The 20194-nt window shown below is 45.3% G+C and overlaps 2 protein-coding genes and 2 long non-coding RNA genes across 8 annotated transcripts; 1 reads left to right on the forward strand and 3 right to left on the reverse strand.

Annotated features, from left to right (window-relative positions):
- Nucleotides 1-3411: 3411 nt before the first annotated feature.
- On the reverse strand, nt 3412-8062 carry LOC124665354 (potassium transporter 5-like). Its single transcript, XM_047202767.1, has 9 exons — nt 7871-8062; nt 7273-7495; nt 6650-6898; nt 6277-6327; nt 5922-6182; nt 5719-5771; nt 5352-5466; nt 5007-5261; nt 3412-4787 (listed from the first exon to the last, which is right to left on the reverse strand). The coding sequence occupies exons 1-9, from the start codon at nt 8033-8035 to the stop codon at nt 3808-3810; spliced, it is 2352 nt and encodes a 783-aa protein (XP_047058723.1). The 5' UTR covers nt 8036-8062; the 3' UTR covers nt 3412-3807.
- On the forward strand, nt 7799-9297 carry LOC124665356. The gene is made up of 3 exons (XR_006990551.1): nt 7799-8350; nt 8427-8510; nt 8903-9297. It is a non-coding gene; the product is annotated as an uncharacterized LOC124665356 (long non-coding RNA).
- Nucleotides 9298-10245: 948 nt separating this feature from the next.
- LOC124665120 lies at nt 10246-17665 on the reverse strand. Of its 5 annotated transcripts, none has more exons than XM_047202525.1 (8): nt 17578-17665; nt 17267-17432; nt 12532-14406; nt 12362-12435; nt 11959-12209; nt 11780-11866; nt 11146-11245; nt 10246-11025 (listed from the first exon to the last, which is right to left on the reverse strand). In XM_047202525.1, exons 3-8 carry the CDS (start codon nt 14375-14377, stop codon nt 10453-10455), a joined length of 2931 nt encoding a protein of 976 aa, XP_047058481.1. In that variant the 5' UTR covers nt 14378-14406; nt 17267-17432; nt 17578-17665; the 3' UTR covers nt 10246-10452. The 5 variants fall into 5 exon arrangements, with proteins under 5 accessions (XP_047058481.1, XP_047058479.1, XP_047058480.1 ...); XM_047202523.1 differs by having other exon boundaries at nt 17531-17659; XM_047202524.1 differs by having other exon boundaries at nt 17267-17443; nt 17531-17659.
- A 16-nt stretch (nt 17666-17681) lies between these two features.
- On the reverse strand, nt 17682-19743 carry LOC124665121. Its single transcript, XR_006990483.1, has 3 exons — nt 19595-19743; nt 18870-19265; nt 17682-17877 (listed from the first exon to the last, which is right to left on the reverse strand). It is a non-coding gene; the product is annotated as an uncharacterized LOC124665121 (long non-coding RNA).
- Between the last annotated feature and the right edge of the window lie 451 nt (nt 19744-20194).

The raw sequence follows: 20194 nt of genomic DNA on the forward strand, positions 1-20194 counted from the left end.
TGTATTAGAAGAAAACTGCAGAAAAAGCGGGTGGTACACCAGCATAGCCAAGCTACAAAAAATTTAAAGGCTAAGAAGAGAAAGAAATAAGAAGCTAGAAAGAAATACATACCATTTGTTAGCCTGGGAGGGCCCTGACTGCCGCGTCATCAGGTGGCCTGGAATGCGGAGGTAGGCTAGGAAGTGCTTTTGCCCCAGCAAGCATCCACATCTTTGCTTCTTCCAGAATATAAATGACCAAGTCTTCTCTATTGGGATTGATATTCTTAAAGATCACATCATTCTTTGCTTTCCAAAGCCTCCAAACGGTTAGCAGAATTAGATATTTAACACCTTTTTTTCCAGGGCTGGCATTATCTACGGCAGTAGCGAACCAACGATGAAACTCTCATGGGCGTGAGGCATATAATCAAGCAGGTTAAGTCTGGACAGAATGTCATGCCATATCTGTTTAGAGAAGGAACATTGAGTGAGCAAATGGGGTATAGACTCAACCTCCTGATCACATAAAGCGCGGGTGTCATTATCATTCAAGTCATGGCGTTTGCGCCTTTCTACTGTCCAACATCGGTCAAGCGAGGCCTGCCAAGAAAATACTTTGCATTTGAGAGGGCTCCAACATTCCTAGATCGAGTTGTGATGAGGAGAAAATATGGAGCCTTCAAAAAATGCTTTGTAAGCAGATTTAGCAGAGTATGAGCCTGACTCTGTGAGGTTCCAAGTTAAGGTTTCCTGCGAGCCCGGATGCAGCTCCTGCTCAGCAGTGATGTCTGCTAACTGAAGAAATAGAATGATAGCTTCAGTGGAGAGGGTTCCACTAATATCCCTGATCCAGGCATTCTATGGTAAGGCTGAGGCGACTGACCGGCACTTGATGACACGAGGACTGAGAGTAGCAACCACTGCAGGGGCAAGATCTGCAATACTCTGCCCAGCAAGCCATCTATCCGACCAGAAAGGCAGGTTAGTGCCATTACCAAGGGTGGCTGTAGTTACTGCATAAACAAGGGCTTCGACGTGGCGACTAAGATGGATGTGAAAGTTGGTCCAAGGGCGAAACAGTTGCCTAATAGTACTTCATTTCAGGAGATATTGGTGGCCCAATCTTGATAACCATATATGCCTTTTTAATATAAAAACATAAATGTGGTTCCATGTTAGAGCTATGCTTAGAAGTAGCACCATGTTCATGTTTTTGTTCCGGTGGGAAACATAATTTATTTCTAAAAATGTATTCAATACTAAATGAACAAATAGACGATGCATCACTTGGTGCTTATGTTTTGGCTATTGTGCTACTTGGCAGCACCACTCCTGGAGATTCTAATGTTTTGGCTTGCATCATAGCGACATTCATAGTTTCAGTAACTTTGAGCTTCAGATTAAGGAGATACAAATGATTTTTTTGCTTATCATGGCTACATCTGAACTCTGAAGTTGATGAATAAGCTTGCTACCATTATTTGATTTTTTGTTATTTCTTCGACAATCCTTTCTAATATATTTTCTTAAATTTTTTTTTTTAAATGTGAGGACGTGGTGATTCCTATTGTGCAGCGAACCAAGTCAAAACTTTAAAATGTTTTATCTCCTCCAAAATTACTTGATAAGGAATCCTGCAAATGATTTTAGCTTATCATGGCTACCTTTCTTTTGTTGTTCATTCCTTATTTTTGCTACTTTAGATAGTCATACAATCGTACTTATTGTACTATATTTTCAGTATTAGTCATTGTAATATATCCGCCCATTTTCCTGATTGTATATAATTGTTTGTCTAACAATACATATTATCATTTTACCGTATTGTTTTTATCACCATGATACCAAATGTAAATCGGTGCAAATTCAACGGGGTCGTGCGCCAAGGCGCACAATTATATCTAGTGTAGTACTCCCTCCGTTCCTTTCTATAGTGCATATAGATTTTTGGCATTTGTTTCAGAATATAAGGTTGTAGCTTAGCTTTTTTTCAATTACCCCTCCCCGTTCAGCTCCCAAATCGTCCAGCTCCCAAAATTGTTATGATAAGTTAGGAAGATATGGATTTCCCAAATTTTACGTTGATCTCAAATCGTTCAGCTAGGGGTCTTGTGTACAAAATACTCTTGCGCTAATTTCCGTGCCAAAAAACAATAGGCATTATAGAATGGAACAGAGGGAGTAATATTTAGGACACTAAGCATAAAATAGGAATTCATGTAATATTTATAACACTACATATAAGATAGAGAGCTTGAATAAGAACATAGTAAGTAAGTGGAAGGTAAATTTCAATTCAAAATGGACTTTGCAGCTCTCTTTGTTAGCTGGGCCAGGAAGCAAGGCAACCGATCAAACAGACCTATGTCGAAGCAGTCATCGCCGTTGCACGGCCGGTCTTGGGCAAGCCCAACCCGGACGTGATATGCAAGCCGGAGGCGATCGTCTGCCGGCCGGTGGCTCATCGGTGCCGGCCGTGGCTCGTCGCCGTCATCTCTTGGTGGCTCATTCCTCGCGCTCGCGGTGGCGCTGGCGCGTCCGGTCCGGCACTCCTAATCTATCGGTGGTCTCTCTCTTCTCATACGCCGTCCTTAATTTGCTCCCCTTTCTCTGCTTGAACTACGAACGGTGATACAAGCATCGTTGGGAGCCGTGCTGCTTAGCAGGAATGGAGCTGCAGATTGGTGGCAAGCGGAAGCTGCGAGGGATCGCTTGAACATGTAGATCGACCGACGCGGAATGCATAGGTACGAATATGATCTCGTTGTACTGAGAGGATTGGTTTTTCCTTTTGTATGCCTCTGAACTGTTTGATGGAATGCCTTGCCTGCCACTGCTCATTTATAACTTGGTGATTGCTTACATTGGTCTCTCGCTGGCTCTGATTCCTGACTCCAAATCAAGTCTGTTATAACTTCGTCGTCCAATTCCTTGCTTCAAACCAAGCCTCTGCACATTTGCTGAATTCGCACCTGCAACCAACTAATTGTTGCAATCACCTGGTTGGTAGTAGGATACTGATAGAATAGCTCATATGCATAATTAGTTCTTCCCCTTCTTGTCATGTTTGGCAAATCTTTTGGCTCGTCTCAGGAAAAGAAAAGTTCAAAGTGTTGGGCTTGTTTGATTCAAATTAATCATATAGGATTTTTGTAGGATTTTCACCCTTAGGAATTTTTCCTATGTGCACCGTTTGATTCGTAGGATTGAATCCTTAGGAATGCATATGAATTTTTCCTATAGGATTGCATTGCGCTATGTTTTGGAGGAAAATTTCCATCCACTCAAACCTCATGTTACAGTTCCTTTGATTTTCCCGTGAATCAAACGCTACTTAAAAAAATTCATGTAGGTTTAAATAGTAAATGCTTGCTATATAAAAAATCAGTCCCCATACAAGCTGTAACATTTTGTTTACACACTTTGAGATGAGTGCCCAAAGTCATAATTTATTCTTCGTTGGCATTTTGCCAGTAGGTTACAATATTTGTGTACAACTGTGTATACTGTACCTCAAAGATAACTGTATATACTAACTTTTTTTAGTTTACCAGAAGATGGCAAGAAGTTGCCCAAAGGAGTCTAACTGCTATGCATACTTATTGCTATACACACTTACGTGGTAGAATTTCCTAATGAAAATATTATGTGGTAAATAACCATTGGATGTGCTCACTTGTACTTGTAAAGTCTGCCCCTCCTCTGATATTCAGTAGTCAGGGATGCTCGTTATGTGGTCACCACCTTCCTTTGCATATGCTTTCTGCACTTGATACTGAAAACACTGATTATGTTGTCAACTTAGTCATTCTTCTGAGCATCTCTCTAGATCTCATATGTCATTCCCACCCTCAGCAGTCTGTTATGGGGGACACATGTGATCTTCTCTGGTTGCCTGAAGTTCTTTCTAATGAAATTGTAGGCGTAGTCAACTATTATTTTCTTCACTAAACCGGCATTTTGCTCCGCCACCACATTGGTTTCTCCTAGCAGATGGACAACACCATCATCCATCCCTCTCTGAATCAACTCTATCTCATCCATGCACCCGTTTGGTGGACCAGCATGGATTCCATCTATAAAACTTTTCGGTAATCTTGCATCTTGAACTTCAACAGAAGGCTCCATTGCATTTCCTGACTCTTCGATTGAATTATCTTCTCCTCCAAGGGAAGGACTACTTTGGCTGAACAATGATTCTTCATGGATGAAATGCTTCAAATTCCCAATGAGCAAGCTCTCGAACTCTCTTGGATCTTCTACTTTATTGTTGTAGCCATAGCGCACCACACATCGAAATACCCTGTATTCTCTTGGCTCCACATATCTGAAGAGGAACCGCTCGCTTGTTTCTATATGGCTGATTGGTAAGTACTTTATTGAGATAATCACCAGAACTGAATGGATAGAAGGTACTTTTTCTACCAAATGAGGAAGTATGGGTGGGATTCCTTGCACAAGCTCGGAGTACAGAACACCTATTCCTGGCAGCCTAGCGAGACTACGCCTTGTTGCCAACTCTGCCACATAGTTGTTTGACACTTTGTTCTTGAGCTCGTATTTGTATCGGTGAACATGAACATAGTGCCATGTGCCCATTATAAGCATCAGAATTGCTGCAAAACCTAGTGGCAAGTAGCCACCTTCTTTAAATTTGTAGAATGCTGACGATAAGTACATGAGCTCTGCGCCACCGAATATTATTGGAAAGAGTGCAATCCACAGAAGACTTGTCTTCCATATCATGGTCATTACCAGTGTGACTAGAAGTGTTGTTATGAACATCACAAAGACGACAGCAATACCTGCATAATATGAAAATGTATGGATATCAAACTGATACAGGGGTCACCGGAGAACCAAGAGAAATTGCATGAAGAGCTGTTAAAAGAGTAATAGAAGCATGATATATCTCTGTCTTATAGCAGGAATGATCTCCAGATATTGAGTCATTTATTCCTTGTCTTTATATCTTGGTAGTATAAGGGCTGTCTACTTGTTTTTAGAGTTGAGTCTTTTCTTACCATATGCATTGCCGATCTTTTCCGTAGTTTGGAAAATAGCTGTCACACCTACGCATAAAATCATTAACGCGTAGTTGATCTCCGGAATGTAGACTTGCCCATGAAACTTTTTTGAAGTGTGGGTGACACGAACCCGTGGAAAGCAACCAAGAATTTGGGACTGAGCAATGATTGCAAATGCACCAGATATCATAGCTTGGCTTGCAATTATAGCAGAAGCCACAGCCACCACAAATGTTGGCCAATATAATGGACCTGACAGAAAAATAAGGAGTTTGTTGTTAATTGGTAATCTTTCACTGGCTAACCCATGCCATTTCTTAGCTTATTCTTTTACGATCTTACCAGGGATTGATTTGTAGAATGTATCCGCAACATTTTCAGGGTAGATGCGAAGATACGCAGCTTGCCCCATGTAAGCCAGCAGTACTGATGGGAGCAGAACTACCGAAAAGCCAATCTGCAGGACCATAGAATCTTATATTAGTTGACTAAATGAAGTTAAGTGAAAAGCATGAATAAAATTATGAACAAATCATCAATTGAGAATGTAGTTTTTCGTGATACTGTTTTATCTAACTCGACATTAATTATTTTCTATAAGCATAACTGCACAGAGTTTGTCTCTGTGCAAGTTACTGCCTTCTGTGCGCACTCATTCGAAATAAAATTACATGAAAAAACAAAGTATTTGGATGATTTTCTTAATTACCTGGATTGCTCTCACATTGAAGTGACCAAGGTCTGCAAACATTGCTTCAGTTCCTGTTTCACAAGAGACAAAATATCCATTTAAAAAAAATAGAAAAGGGACATCTATTCTGTTCCAACAATGGTCCATCAACATCTTAAGGTGATCAAATAGATATTAGATCTAGTGCGAAGTTCTATCATGAACCCATGAGATCAATATACCTGTAATGCACAAAACAACACCTCCAAGCGAAATCCAGCCATCCTTCCCATTTCTTTGGAAATATTCCACGATATATTTAGGATTGAATGCTTTTAGAGTTCCGATGTCATGTTTGATCAAATTATAAATTCCAATACCAGCAATTAAGATGAACCATGTCAAGATTACTGGGCCAAATGTGTAACCAACTTTGTCTGTGCCAAATCGCTGAACAGCAAAGAGGACGATCAGAATGACAATTGCGATGCCAGCTATCTGTCCTGTTGATGAGTCAAATAAGAATATCACTTTAGCTAGCGAAGTTTGATGTAACCCTTTGCTTAACACTGAGATGTGCCTTAATGATTTTTATACCTTGAGTTAAGGACTTTGCTGATTCTTTGATTCCCCCAACTGCACTAAGCACTGCAAAATAGGTAAAATACCAAAATAAATATCTTATTTTAACTAGCTGAAATAAATCATCCTTATAAATCTATTATAGTGGCAAATTGGACATTCCATTGTCTAGCAGCACAATAAAGCTGCTTTACTGCTATTCTAAATGGTAAATACGTCCGAGACATTTGTCAGAAATGACAGCTATTTAGCATGAGTATGGCTTTAATAGTACACGTTTTGTTTCAAGTATCTTTAAGTAGTCCATAAAATGTGTGTGTTAACTATGCTTTGCATGCTTGTTATCTTATACTAAAATAAGATGAGCTAAAAAAGAAAGGAAGCTCACCTGAAATACATGGAGTTAGCACACCGTCACCAATAACCATTGATGTCGCTAGAATTGTCACTAGGAAAAGTATGACCTTAAAGTTTGGGCTGCTTTCCATCTTCTCCTTAATCCAATGAGCTCGCTTGACACGATTCGAGGGGGACTCTAACTTGTAGTGAGAGACTGTTGCATCTTCAGCCTGCTGATTAGGTATCAAGCTAATCCTAGCATAGCGAGATATCAAGGAATAAAGTGCAAACGTTCCGCCTGCAAGGATGTGAATTCATAAGACATGTCACTCACACATTAACAAAATATTTTTGTCTCTTCTATGGTCTCTAAGTACTTCACACATTTTTGGATTTTCATCTGCAACCAAGTGCTTAATACTCACAACCCTAGCACTTTCAACCATTGTTAGGCTCTCTCTGTAAGATACTGCCTAATCAAATGCAGCAGGACGATGATTATTTCATTTATACATGTTTGCTCCTATGGGCCTTCGTGACCATTAATTTTGTATACATTCTTCTATCAGAAACACTGCTGTTAACAAAAGCATAATTTTCTCTACTTAATTTTTTTGTCTGTTATCATATAAGAAGTTCCGCGGAGAAGATGAATCGAAAGTATTTACTTACCATCACCGTTGTCGTTAGCTCTCAGGACAATGAAACAATATTTCATCAATGGAAGGAGAGCCACTGTGTAGATAATCAGGGACATTACACCAAGGAGGTCATCTGTGTCCTTGATCCCGCTAGTAAAAGTGCTGGAGAACACATACAGGGGAGAAGTTCCCATGTCCCCGTAAACCACACCTAGGCTCTGAAGTGCCAAGCTTAGTGTCGTGGCCCAGCCAACCTGTTTTACAGTTAAAAGAACGAACTCGCAGTCAGATTACAATATCATTCACCTTAAGGATATATCAGCTATTATGCTTAATTGTCCAGTTATGCAAGCCTAAGATGATAGAGCAGCTGATACGCCTAGTTACTCCACTAAATCGGATGATGTCATCACGCATTAGTTACTTTTACCAGTCTTCCTTCACAAACTTTGCTGTCTGGAATGTTAAGGGCGTACTTTTATCTTACTGTGAGAATTCATTGTTAAGGTGTATGAGAAAGTACATAACGTAACAGGAAATGAAATATGTCGATGCAGTTCCTGTGTTTGTATGAAAATGAAGACTACTGTCTGATTGAGGAACAGTAGGGGAAGAACCGAAGAACAGACCTTGGCTGCATGGCTTTGGCCGCCTGGAATCATCCCAGCTTCTGTGTGCAGCGAATCAAACCTCTGCAGCCTCCTTGGTGGTGACTGCATCTTCTCTGATGCAAATCCAGAGTCTGCACCCCCTTCAGCAGCTCCATTGCCGTTTGTCTTCAGAGGCTCAGCCATCCTCTCAAGGTACGATGATATCTTACTCGGTCCTACCTCTTCTGTTGTTTAATAATGACCTGCTTTTATAAGCATACCGGGTGGGGCCGGGGATGACAACATGTTGTTATTACTTTTCTTGCAACGGTGTGATTTGAACCTGTGGTGCTGGAGTCTGAATGGGATCCTCGTGCAACAAACAGACTTCTCACTGAATGCTGGTGAAGTCAAATATTGTTATCATCCCCTTTGCGCATGCTAGTCCTCTTTCAGTGCAGAAATTGGGAATCCTGTGATCTGCAACAACTAAGGAAGGTGGCTACAGGGGAAGACACGGTGACTTTTCTACACCAGCATCTCTTGATTCTTGTCATCTGTGACTTGTGAGTGTAAACGCCAACTATTTCTGCAGCAAATAAGCCAGGAAGGTGGCTAAGGGGGAATGCACGTTGGCTTTTCAAAAGTAGCATCTCTTGTCACATGTGGACTTGTGAGTGTAAGTACCAATGGTATTTCAGTTCCAACTTATTTCTGCTTACTTCTTGACAAGGGAAAGAAATCACTTCCCCGCGTCTTTTCAATGTTGAATATAGTTTAAAGGTTGGAATATAGGCTCTTTACTGGGTATCATGTAGTAATTATCATGCCTCAGAAAAAGATTTCATAGATGCAGCTTTGATCACCAGGTAGGCATGGAGTTGTTGAAGAGTTCAGTTGCCACTTAACCCTACCAGTAACAGTTCTCTCTGCCCAGGGAACATTAAGCTCTGTCTTGCTTATTATCTGTTCTAACGTTTGTTTCAGCAAAAAATCATCTGTCCTAACATGATTTCTGTCTTGCACTCTGTATGTCTAATGTTCTAGACCTCACTTGGCTACCCCATGTAGGGCGTAGCCTGTCTCTACCAGAAGCCACGCGTCGACGACGACGAAGGCGTCCATGTGGCCATCCAATCAGCGTCAACAACTTTGAACAGTGTGTACATAACTGATGGCCCAAAGTGGCAGCCAACAGTATTGACCTCGTTGCCGTGTCTCCAACTCGAGCAGCTGTTCTAGGCGAGCTGTTGATTCCGCTGCAAGCCCGGTGGTTTCAACTCCCTTTCGCTGAAATCTGATGCGTTGCTGCAAACGTGGACTTGACCGGATACACTTGCTCGCCATAGCGCACGCCGGCAGGATCTTTGTGAAGAACGGTCTTGCTGATGGTGGCATCCGAGGGGAGGAGCCAGCTGCCTGGCTAAAGCTACCAAGCTCTTTTGACCATGCGCGCGTGATCTCGGATTCTCGGAGGTAGTAGTACGTCTGATGGACACCTTGCGCATCGATTGCGGCTTGGCTTGGCTGATTGTAGAAATTCCAGGTTTTGGCTCTTCTGGTTCCCACAACGTGGCAGCAGATTACTAGGCTGGGAACACTAGTAAACGCCATTATATTACTGCTGTTGCGTTCTGTCACCGTCGGATTTCCTTTTTTTCGACTTTCATCTCCACTTCTGAATAAAAATATGCAGAGTAGAATGAATAAGCAGTGTGTTGTTACTTGCCGGTAAATGAGTTTCATGAATGAATGCTCGATGCTTTCTTTGACGTGTGGTGTTTGTTTCATTGTTTGTGGTGTTTCGTCATGTATACAATGATGATGGATTGATGGTCGCGTGTGTATGATGTCATGGCCGTTGTTTGGGTTCCGGTCCTATCCTCCTGCGCATGCCACCGCCCTCCTTGAATATTGACCCATCGCCTCCCAGGCAGCAACCACTCCCTTGCCATATATTCACCCCGTCCCCAAATACTCCTTCTGATCTATAATTAGTGTCAGAATTTAGTTTAAATATGAGCTCATTTGAACTAAAACCTTTGACGCTTATTATGGATCAAAGGTTGTAGTAAGTAACAATAGGTGCATATGTGCAAACAATATATCTGGATACATGGAAATTTTATGTGCAAACAATATATCTAGATACATGGAAATTTTATTTCATATTTTTTTAACAATTTGTTTTTTATGTATTTTTCATAATAAATTTATATGCACCTATGAGCCAAAACACCACCTCCTACATCAAATTTTAGTTCAGTTTTTTTGGCCTTTTGAAATGTTTTCACACAATAGATTCATATGCTCCTGTGAGCCAAATTAGATTTCGATATACTCTACCTATGTTTAATATACGAAAATACATGTAAAACATCGATTATTGTCAAAAACATCCATTATTGTCAAAGTTTCAGAGTAACCAAGTCATGTTGCACGATCGAACAGTATCTGGAAACACCAACCCAGCGCCAAGGAGCAGTGTAGCATGCAGGTCCACGTCACCGACGGAACAAAATGACCGAATCAAAGTCACAGCAAGTTCGGCTCTAAAAAACCAAAGTCGCAACAGAGTCTTCTGAAATCTCGTCGTCGTCGCGCACGTACGGCACGATCGATCACTTGTTGATGCCGAGCCGGAGGCTGCCGCCGCGCGCGGCCGCAGCGTAGTTCTTGAACACGCTGCTACTGCCACCACCGCCAGAGCTGCCCGCCGCCTGGCTGCCACAGGACCGCCGCCCCCCAGCGTCACCACCAGCAGAGCTCCTCCCCAGGCTACAACCACTGCCCACGGGAGCCCTGACGGCGGCGGCCAGCGGGTCTGCACAGAATGGGCGTGGGGAATAGGCGATCCCGGTAACGAGGTCGGTGAAGCTGCAGACCGGCCAGACCATCTCCAGGAACGCCAGCTCGTCCTCGCTCATCGGCGGCGCCGCTGGTGCCGCCTGACCTGGTGCCGCCTGACCCTGGTCCTCAGCATGTGGTTGCTGCTTCGAGGAGGGTGACGCAGCAGCGGCGATGATGCGTTTCTGGAGGAGTGTGGTGCCGGTGACAATGACCATGCTGAGTTGTTTGGTCTCCTCCCTCAGCCGTGGTTCCACGGGCGCGAAGCCGAAGGAACGCTTCCACGTGTCCACCACCTCGGGCACCGCCGGAATCAGCAGGTTCTCCACCTCCAACATCGACAGAACCTGGCAACAACACGAGAAATGTTCAGAGATAAGAGCAGAACTTTGCAGGTGATCTCTGAGCCACCAAAGTGAAAATGATTCTCTCTCTTTCCAGCTGTACAGATCGGTCTCTGAAAACACCTGCTCGACGGCGTTGACAAGGCGGCGCATCATCCCCTGCCTCTGGTAGTGCGGCAGCGTGCCCGCGAACGGCATCTCCGCCAATTTGCTGCCGTGAAACCTGCAAATTTAGTTGAGAGATGTACGTATCTTAGCGTGCTCATCTGTACTAGACAAATAAGTACTCTCTCATGTGTAACTCTGAATCTGCTGCCTGTACTTTGGTAGCTTAAAACTCTAGGATTAGTCTGAATCCCACTGTCCGATTGCCCACTCACATTAAACTCCATCACCCTCCAAAGTTACAAAACATAGCACATAATGCTCAAGATAATTACTAGCCATTCTATATGTTTGGTTGTTGAACAACTGAAACGAAACGCAGTTGGGAAACATATTTATAGTTTTTTTTTTTAAATGAGAAGATGGTTTTTTTTTATGGTAGAACATAGTTGGTTGAAAAGATGACTCCTCTCATGCCACAGCAACAAATATACCCAGGCCCAACGATTGATGGAAAGAGACCCATACATCAGCAGGCCCATCTCAACCATATCGTCACCATTCATATCCAATAATCCAATGCAGTGAACAAAACAGCATGAAGATTTGTGTTCTTCATGAAAACAGAGTTTCTGACCCATGCGATACGTACCTGACCAATGCCACTGAGATGATCTCCGCGTCCTTCTCCAGGACCATGGTGTAGAATCCTTCGTAGCTCAGCCGCTTGAACTCCGATCTGCCCAACGACATCATAAAGAACAGTGTTGAAATTCAGAAGAGAGCTCTAAACCTTGATTTGTCTGACAGAGAGAAAGAATTTCAGCTCACCCTAGGCTGTACACAGCTTGGTGTAGCATGTCCATGCCGGTCCGCCTGTCCTTCATGGGGTTGAAGCACTTGTTCAGCACGCCCAGCGCCACCGCCAGCTTCCCGTTGCACTCGAGTATGGCAATGTCGGCGCAAGAATCTGAGGAGGAGCCAGGCGTAGAGTCCTTGTGGATCTTCAGTAGGGACCATGAGAAGCCTTCTCCACCGGCGGCATTTGTAGCTCCCAATATATTAGCCAGCTTCGCAGCCATCTAGAATCAACACACAAAGAGACATTGAGAAGAAGAAGGCACACTGTCATTGCCACTGTGGCAGTAGCATGATCAGGAGTTCTAAAAATAGTATCAGTGAATTCAGTATAGTAAAAGAAAGTTATTGAATAATTGTAAGATGTTACATTCACCTTGTTGCAGGTTTTGCTGCAGTAGGGGCTGATCTCGTGCCCGGCTAACAGGGACGGGCAGCATTGTTGGTGATCTGCAGAGTTGTAAATGCAGTAATTTCCATCAGCTTTGTTTTTCTTCAGAAACATGTACGAGCGAAGATCACGACCACCACGGATAGATTGCTTACATTTGCGAGCGCACTGCTGGCACGTGGACAGGCCGCCGTCATGGCCATCATCGCGGGCGAGACACACAAAGCACCGGCAGTAGTGGCAGACCCAGGAGCCTTCAGGCACCTGCACGCCGAGGCACTCCGGGTGGAACGTCGACGGGCAGCTGTCACAGCACAGCAGTTGCCCGCCGTCCGCGCACACGCCGCACGCATCGTCACTCTGGTCCCCGCCGCCATTGACCCCCTCGACGGCGAGATCGTATTTCCTGCATCGACTGGCGTTGAGAATCAGCTTCTTCTTCGCCTGCGCGCTACTGTCCCTGTCCTGCTCCAGCACCGCCTTCTCCTCCGCGGGGAATATCCTCATGCTCTCTTTCTTCCACGCCTCTTGCACATACCACAGCAGCCGCTTGCCGGACGTGAGCAGGAGCTGCTCCCACGCTAGCGGCTGCGATGTCTCGTCACTGAAGCCGATGTGGGAGGTGAAAGCTGGGACCGGCATGGCGGTGTTGCAGCAGCTGCAGTGAATGCCGGCCCGGGTGACCGTGCCAGTGACGACTTTTGCGGTGCCGCAGTTGCTGTTGTTGCCTGCAGCAGCAAGCTCCGGCCTCGTCATGTAGAACATCTTCTCTTTCTCCTTGAGCACACCGCTGTCCATCAGCCATGTCAGGATGGTGTGCTTCTTTGCTCGCGCTGTGGACGCCGTGCTGCTGCTTCTGTTGTTTCGCCTGGTGACAAGGCTGCACCGGGTGGCTGCGCTGCTCGGCGCCATTGATGCCAGTGAGGGTGCGGCGCCGGAGGCCACGCTCTTCCTCTTCCTGCCTTTGGTCAGCGGCGCTGCGGGGGAGACAGCCTTCGGCAGTTCATTGCCTTGGGCACCAGTTTGCGTGCCTGCCGGTTCGCCGGAGATGGCAACGGCATTCTTGTTGGGGACCTTCTTAGGCCCCGCAGGAGTGCCCCTGCTCACCATGGGCGCGCGTGGCTTCCGTAGGCGGCCGTTTGGCGATCGAACTGCAGCCTTCCTTTTGGCAGCAGCTCCGGTGGTCGGCATGGCCAACACAGGGCCCAGAACTTGCATCGCAGCGGTGTCTCCATCGCCCACGGCCTGTGGCATGGCAGTGGTACTGACAGGGGCGATCTCGAGTGACCGCGCGCTCGCCAGTCTGCCGCAGCCGGCGACAGTGCCCCTGGGATTACCGCCGGCGTCGCTTTTTTCAATGGCGCTGGTGCCACGACCGGCGCTGTTGCCCCTGGAATTACTGTGGTTTCCACCAGCGTCGCTTTTTACAGTTGTGACAGCGCCACGACCGGCGCCGGTGCCCCAGGGACTACTGTGAATTCCGCCGGCGTCACTTTGTATGGCTGCGATGGCACGGCCGGCACCGATGTCCATGGGATTGAAGTGGCTGCCGCTGGCATCGCTCTGTACAGCGGAGATGGCGCCATGGACGGCGCCAGAGCTAGCTGCCGGTATCTGTGGAGAAGCAGAGCATACCACGGGCTCTCCTGGAGGGGAGAATAAAGATGGTGGCTGGCCTGCCTGCGTGTAGCTCTGCATCCACGGCGCCCGCGAAGAAGACCCCGCTAAGATCATGAGCTGCTGCAGCAGGTGCGCCGGGGGCGTCTGTTGCATCGGTGACGTCACAGCTCCGAACGGAGGACGCAGGGCCACTGCCGTCGCTGAAGCCCAGCCGGTGGCCGGAGGGCTGTAAGTGGTCATGGCGTGCACCGGCGCCGAACGGCCCAACTTCGGGGCGTCGTTCGCCTGTCTGACAGAGCCGCCGCTGCTAGAGTTGAGCACGTGGAACTGGTTGGCAGCGGTGCCATTCTCAGACCTTGCCAGCACCGGGAATAGAGGCATGCTGCTTGCTGGATCTTCAGATACGATTTCTGGTGCAGGATCAAGAACAAGTTAACAGAATGCATTTGCTTCTGCAAATTAACGAGGCAGCTAAATAAAAGGAAGCTAAATAAGGAAGCGAATTAAAATGGAAACACGGAAGGCATTGGTTGTAATCCAGCATTGCACACCAACATAAACAATTTATCAATGCTTTCTCCTCTATTTTGCAGTAGAGATACATAAAAACATTGGCAAGAACATTATTAGTTGCCAACGAAAAAATAGCAGGCAAAGTGATTTAGCCGCGGCCTTCTGCCGGGACAGTATCAATGACAAAAATAAATCCAAAGTTAGATGCTGGAACTGTAACATAGACACACACATGCAAACAAATATTGGAAGGTGGATCACTACTGTTATATTTGCAACAAGATGCACTCGGTGATGAGGTGTCCTGTGTTAAAGCTTCCAAAACCTACTGAGTTCATGGCTGGTATGGGGAATGAGAACACGTTTTTTTGCCAGCTTCCAGATAGTGCGTTCAGAGCTCACCTCGCTCCAAACTTGTCACCGACTGTACTTGTGACCAAGGTTTTTTTTTCTCGGTGACATTTTTTTACCAGAGGACACCGGAAAATACGGTTACCGCGAAATCTTGGAAATCTTGGGAATTTTTCATACGAGTTTATTCAAATGAAAATTGAATTCAAAAAATTCTAGCACCAAACAAAGAAATTTCTAGCGTATATTAGTACGGCTGTTTATGCAACGCAGCAGTAACAACATCAGGTCAAGTAGCATTAGGTCGTGGTCTCGAATCTCAGGTCCACCACAGTTATTTCCTTTTAAGGAAAAAAAAACAGAATAAACTGAAAAAACAAGATCTTGCGGACGTTCCAGGGTTCAATCGCAGGCAAGGCTTGGAAGCTAATCTGGAGAAATTGGGCGCCGCCACAGGTGAAATTCTTCCACTGGCACTCAGATCAAGACCGCTGCTGGACAGCTGTTCGTCTTGCCCGCTGCGGGCTGCAGCATCATTCAGTCTGCCTCTTATGTAGTCAGGCTCCTGAAACGATGTCACACCTGGTGGTCACATGCTCTGCCTCTAGGCAGATTTGGCATGAAATCTTATTGTGGCCGCAGCTAACCTACACACCCCTAGACCAGGAGGAGTCCCTCTTCGAGTGGTGGGTCAAGACTCAACTCAAGGCCAGGCAATGCACTCCCAAACCCCTGCATAAGGGCCTCGCCTCAACGACCCTCCTAACCCCACGGATGATATGGAAAATGCGCAACGACTGTCATTATTTTGTAATTTCCACCTATTAGGAGGATTGTAACAAACTCTATCTATTCAATGAAAAGAAACGCAAAGGTCCTCTGTGTTTTCTCAAAAGAAATCAACGCATTACCATAATGTCAGCACCAGAAAGCAAAGCATTAAAGAAGGAATATACTCGTTCTGAAATTCCTCACAACAAGTCCTCAGCCAGACCCAACTTTAAACTTTTGCTATGGCCAACTGAGAGAGCAACCACTGTATCATCATAAGGTTGAATACCCCTTCTCTTCATTACTTCAGTCGGGAAAGCACGAGAATATAAATATAGTACTAGTAGGTTTTATGGAGAGTAACTAAATATAGCGATTAGCAGTCACAATATAGCAGGTACAGTCCAGTTTGACATGGTAGCTTTCAAGGCAAGTAATAACAGTAATTAACATCAGAATTATATTATCTGTAAATAATATCAGACAATACAACATTTTACTTTTATGCAAGTGTAGGTAACTAGGTATATCATAACTGTATGATTATATTCAGGGTTTCAGAAAATAATTACTGTGCACAACCATATTTAACAAGATAGAAGATACCTTTCATGTAACTGGAGGGCGCTGGTGACATGGTCCAGCGCGACATGGTGAGTGCGGACGAGAACGCAGGCTACAGGGCCCAGGCTCCTCACTGGGTGGCGCCGGCGCGGCACCTTGCCACGCCGGTCGCCGTTGGGGCCTGGCCGGCGACACAGGACAGAGACAACGTAGAGAAGGTGTTGGGGCCGCAGCGGAGGACGGCACCCGCGGCCAGCGAGATGAAGAACGGCAACCGCGGCGAGCAAGATGGAGGACGGCGCCCGCTAGGGTTCTCGTTGATGCGGAGGTTCCTCTGTTGTGGATATATTTTAGGGTTAGAGTCATAACAAGGCCAAATATTAATGAACCAGGATGGCCCACGAAGAGTGAAGCTGGCGAACCCACCGTAAAGCACATCCGCCCGGGTCCAAGACAAAGGCCTAACTGGCTTCACCAAGCCCAAGCCGAATCCGGATGAAGCCCACAGACTTGGACCGTACACCCGAATCATGTATCGGTGTAGGACTCTGCCTTTAGTCGGTTAGGACTTTACTGTAACCCTAGGACCAGCACCTTTATAAGTCGGTCCAGGGACAGCCCCTTTAGGGCAGAGAATCAACCTCGCTGTAACCGCAGTGGATCGCCGGGTAACACCCCCCCCCCCCCCCTCTCTCTCTCTCTCTCTCTCTCTCTCTCTCCACCGTGAGGTACCCTCTACGGCTTATCTGTCTTCGATACCACGGCACCCTCCCCTTCGTCTCTAGAGTTTGCTGGAGAAGAAAACGCTTCGAAGACAGAACTGGTAACTTCACGGAGAAAAGTGAAACATTCTGTTTTGGGTTATAAGGAGTCCACAACATTTCAATGATACCTGGCAAAGGCACAATAGGGTGGTGTGTTTTGGCAAACGCTGGAAAATAACTGTGGCTGCTGGCAAAGTTTCCTAAAATATAACATACTAACGGAAGTGCTTAGGTGAAGGCATAAGTTAGCAGAAAGACGGCAAACCAAAATATACCTTAAGCTAACAAAACCATACATATGTGTTACCTCTAGAAATAATTGCTCAGACAACTGGCAGTTGTCAAGTTGCACGCACATATGTAGATATCATTGAAAGTCCATCGCAAGATGTTCTTTACTGCAACTGGTGCAAAACTCAATGTCTTTGTCACCCTCCCACTGCCTAGTCCAGAATTGTCAGCAAGATTGTCACCTGGAATAAGACTGAAATTAAACAAGTTCCATAAATATAATTAAAAAAGAGTTTACAAGTATACTTCTGGGCTTATGGAATTGGAATGCAGAACAGACCAGCAGAAATAAATGACTTGCTTATGTTTTGATGATTTAGTTTCCACCTGGAACGGTTCCCATCTTTCCTTGAAATGACGATGGCAGATCATAGTCTGATACAAGTTTGAGATCTTCCACTCCATTGAAAGCAGGTACATGAATGTCTAATCTTTTTGATTGGCATCTCCTTTTGGAAGACACTCTCGGATGGTCAGTGCCTTCTCCAGCAAGGACTACCATACGCTGCAAGATATGACCATACACTGCAGATTCAAGGTCACCTAATGTAGAGAAAGCCTTCACGAAATTTCCTCATAGTAATAATGCTTGGACTATAATACCTAGAGACAAATTTCTCTGCAAAACTGCAACCAGGAAAGATACATAAATCAAAAGCAAGCTGGCGCAATATTCGATCTAAAACTATGTTCAGATGAACATCTTAACATATTTCAATCAGCATAGCATGTAACATATATGTGGCACGAGCTGATTTATCCCCAGAAACATGTGAAATTTAACATAACATGAAACGGAAAAACAATGTCTAAGAGACGCCCTAAACATGAGTTACAGAAAAGGAAAAAACATGTGACCAGAAGTAAAAGAAACTAAGATCAACATGCAACAGTTACCGATAAAAACATCAGAATCTAAGTGATAGTTTCAGTTATAGACTAGAAGGGAATACAAATTACAAATTAACGCAATCAACTGTTAATTCAGAAAACAAAGATCAGATAGTCACCAGCAAACCAGAAGGGAAAAAAACACTGTTGCCTAAGGGAAGACCACTACCAGGTCATATAAAAACAATGGTTGCCAATGGTGAGCGATCAGGATTACTTCTAGATGGTAATTTGAAGTTCAGGTACAGAAACCAAATTATGGCCAAAGTCAAGGTCTACAAGTGAAACAATGGCTGCATGTCATGGGTGAGCATGAAAATATTTGTGGGCATAACCATGCAAAAACTTAGAGACACTGGCACGCGAAAGAAAATAACTGATTCATCATTTTGGCCAAGGATGAAATAGTATAACCATTTATCGAGTACCTGGAAAACAGGCCTTGCCTAGTGTTGAAGCTTCGTTTTATACAAAGAAGACACAGTGGTATTGAAATTTTGACTGCCTACTAGCTAGCTAGTATCGTTAAGAAACGGTAAGTTGGACATGAATAGTAGGATAGTTTACACAGACGACACAGTGAATTGGATGGTACAAGTGTACACTGCATTGTTACTGCTACAAAAGCTCTGCTTAAAGCAGTTTCACATGTTTCTTTCCATGATTGAACAGCAGAACAAGTTAAAAATACAAAAACTTGCACTCAGGACATGAGAAGTATGGCGTACCTCATTGCAATACCCTCCTTCAGTGAGTGCTCGAGTGACAGATCTGTAATTGCCTTTACCAATATCTATGGCCTTCTTCTCAACGATCTCCAACATCTCCATAGCAAACTATACATATGGGAAAAGATCCCCAAAAAATAGAACTGCCCAAGATGACTATAGCAAACTCCATGCTTTCAGTGAAATATGCATCCGGCAGTAGATTTTACCAAAGGACCAGGTGCTTCTGCACAGTACTCCAATATATAGAAAACAAATCTTGCGAAGTTAATGCCTCCTTGGTTTGCTGAAGATTCGATAGCATAATGGATGCTCGCTGCCAATCAGCTCTACGAAGAGTGTTCACAACATCGGGTTTCGCAGACAAACCAGTCCTCGCGATAAAAGCATGATGCTCTGCAGCCACCGAAACATTTGTTACACACTGACACGAAGACTTACATGCCTCCCAGCAACCAATTGTTTCAAAATTGAGAACTGCATGATCAATTTAAGCAAACGTAGAGTATCGAGTCTGTGTACGGGCTGCCGGTTCACTGGCAAGAACTTGACCTAATTTTTGGACGCATGGGTTTGGCTAACTTTTTCTGTTGAGCTATAACAGGTTTGCACTAGTGCTAGCATAAGGGTCAACCAGGACCGAACGAACCAAGCAATAGGTTGATGATGGATTCGAATACCAGTCTAGCACGCAGCAAACAAATACTCGAGGCAAGGACCCTTACCGAGACAAGTAGACATCATCCGAGCCCTGGCGCCAGCCCGGAAGGGAGGCAGGCGACGGTGGCGGCTGGGATAGAAGAATGATTCGTGGTGGCGCGGTCCGGCGGAAGGAGGCACGGATAGACGGCGCTGCAGGTAGCGGGACGAGGAGGGCTGCGCGGCGGCGGCCCGCCTGCGGAGAGGCAACATGGGGCCGAGGGGATTCGTGCTGAGGCGTGGAGGCGGAGCGGCGGACGAGGCGGTGTCCAGGCGGCGGCGGGAGAGGGAGAGGTCGGCCGTCGGCGTCACGGCCGGAGCTCGCACGCGGAGTTGGGGCCTGGGCCGGCCCAGCAGGCTGTACAAATTTTGGACAGCCCATCGGTTGGGGAATTACTGGGCCGTCAGCTGTGGCAGCCCTAATTTCTGGTTCTCCTAACTCCTTCAGCAGCCTGCACGCTAATGGAGCCCTGGGCCAGAATTCTTTTCTCAACGCATGGAAACTTTTAATAGATGTCTTTTTTTTTCCTGGCATCAGAATTCAGATGACCGGATTTTAGTTCTGAACATTAGGACGACACCTGTACTCGCATTTTCCCTTGACCTACATCAGTGGTGCCAAATTA

The sequence above is a fragment of the Lolium rigidum genome, chromosome 6 (assembly GCF_022539505.1).
Source record: "Lolium rigidum isolate FL_2022 chromosome 6, APGP_CSIRO_Lrig_0.1, whole genome shotgun sequence".
Taxonomy (NCBI): domain Eukaryota; kingdom Viridiplantae; phylum Streptophyta; class Magnoliopsida; order Poales; family Poaceae; genus Lolium; species Lolium rigidum.

Coding starts and splice junctions, on each gene's coding strand:
- LOC124665354 (XM_047202767.1), bottom strand. CDS start 8,035: ATGGCTGAGCCTCTGAAGACAAACGGCAATGGAGCTGCTGAAGGGGGT. Junction 6,328..6,649: donor GCTAACTCCATGTATTTCAG/GTGAGCTTCCTT, acceptor CCTATTTTGCAG/TGCTTAGTGCAGTTGGGGGA. Junction 5,772..5,921: donor TGTTGTTTTGTGCATTACAG/GTATATTGATCT, acceptor CTTGTGAAACAG/GAACTGAAGCAATGTTTGCA.
- LOC124665120 (XM_047202521.1), bottom strand. CDS start 16,283: ATGTCGCGCTGGACCATGTCACCAGCGCCCTCCAGTTACATGAAAG. Junction 12,210..12,361: donor GCAGCAAAACCTGCAACAAG/GTGAATGTAACA, acceptor TGTTGATTCTAG/ATGGCTGCGAAGCTGGCTAA. Junction 11,026..11,145: donor TTGTCAACGCCGTCGAGCAG/GTGTTTTCAGAG, acceptor TGTTGTTGCCAG/GTTCTGTCGATGTTGGAGGT.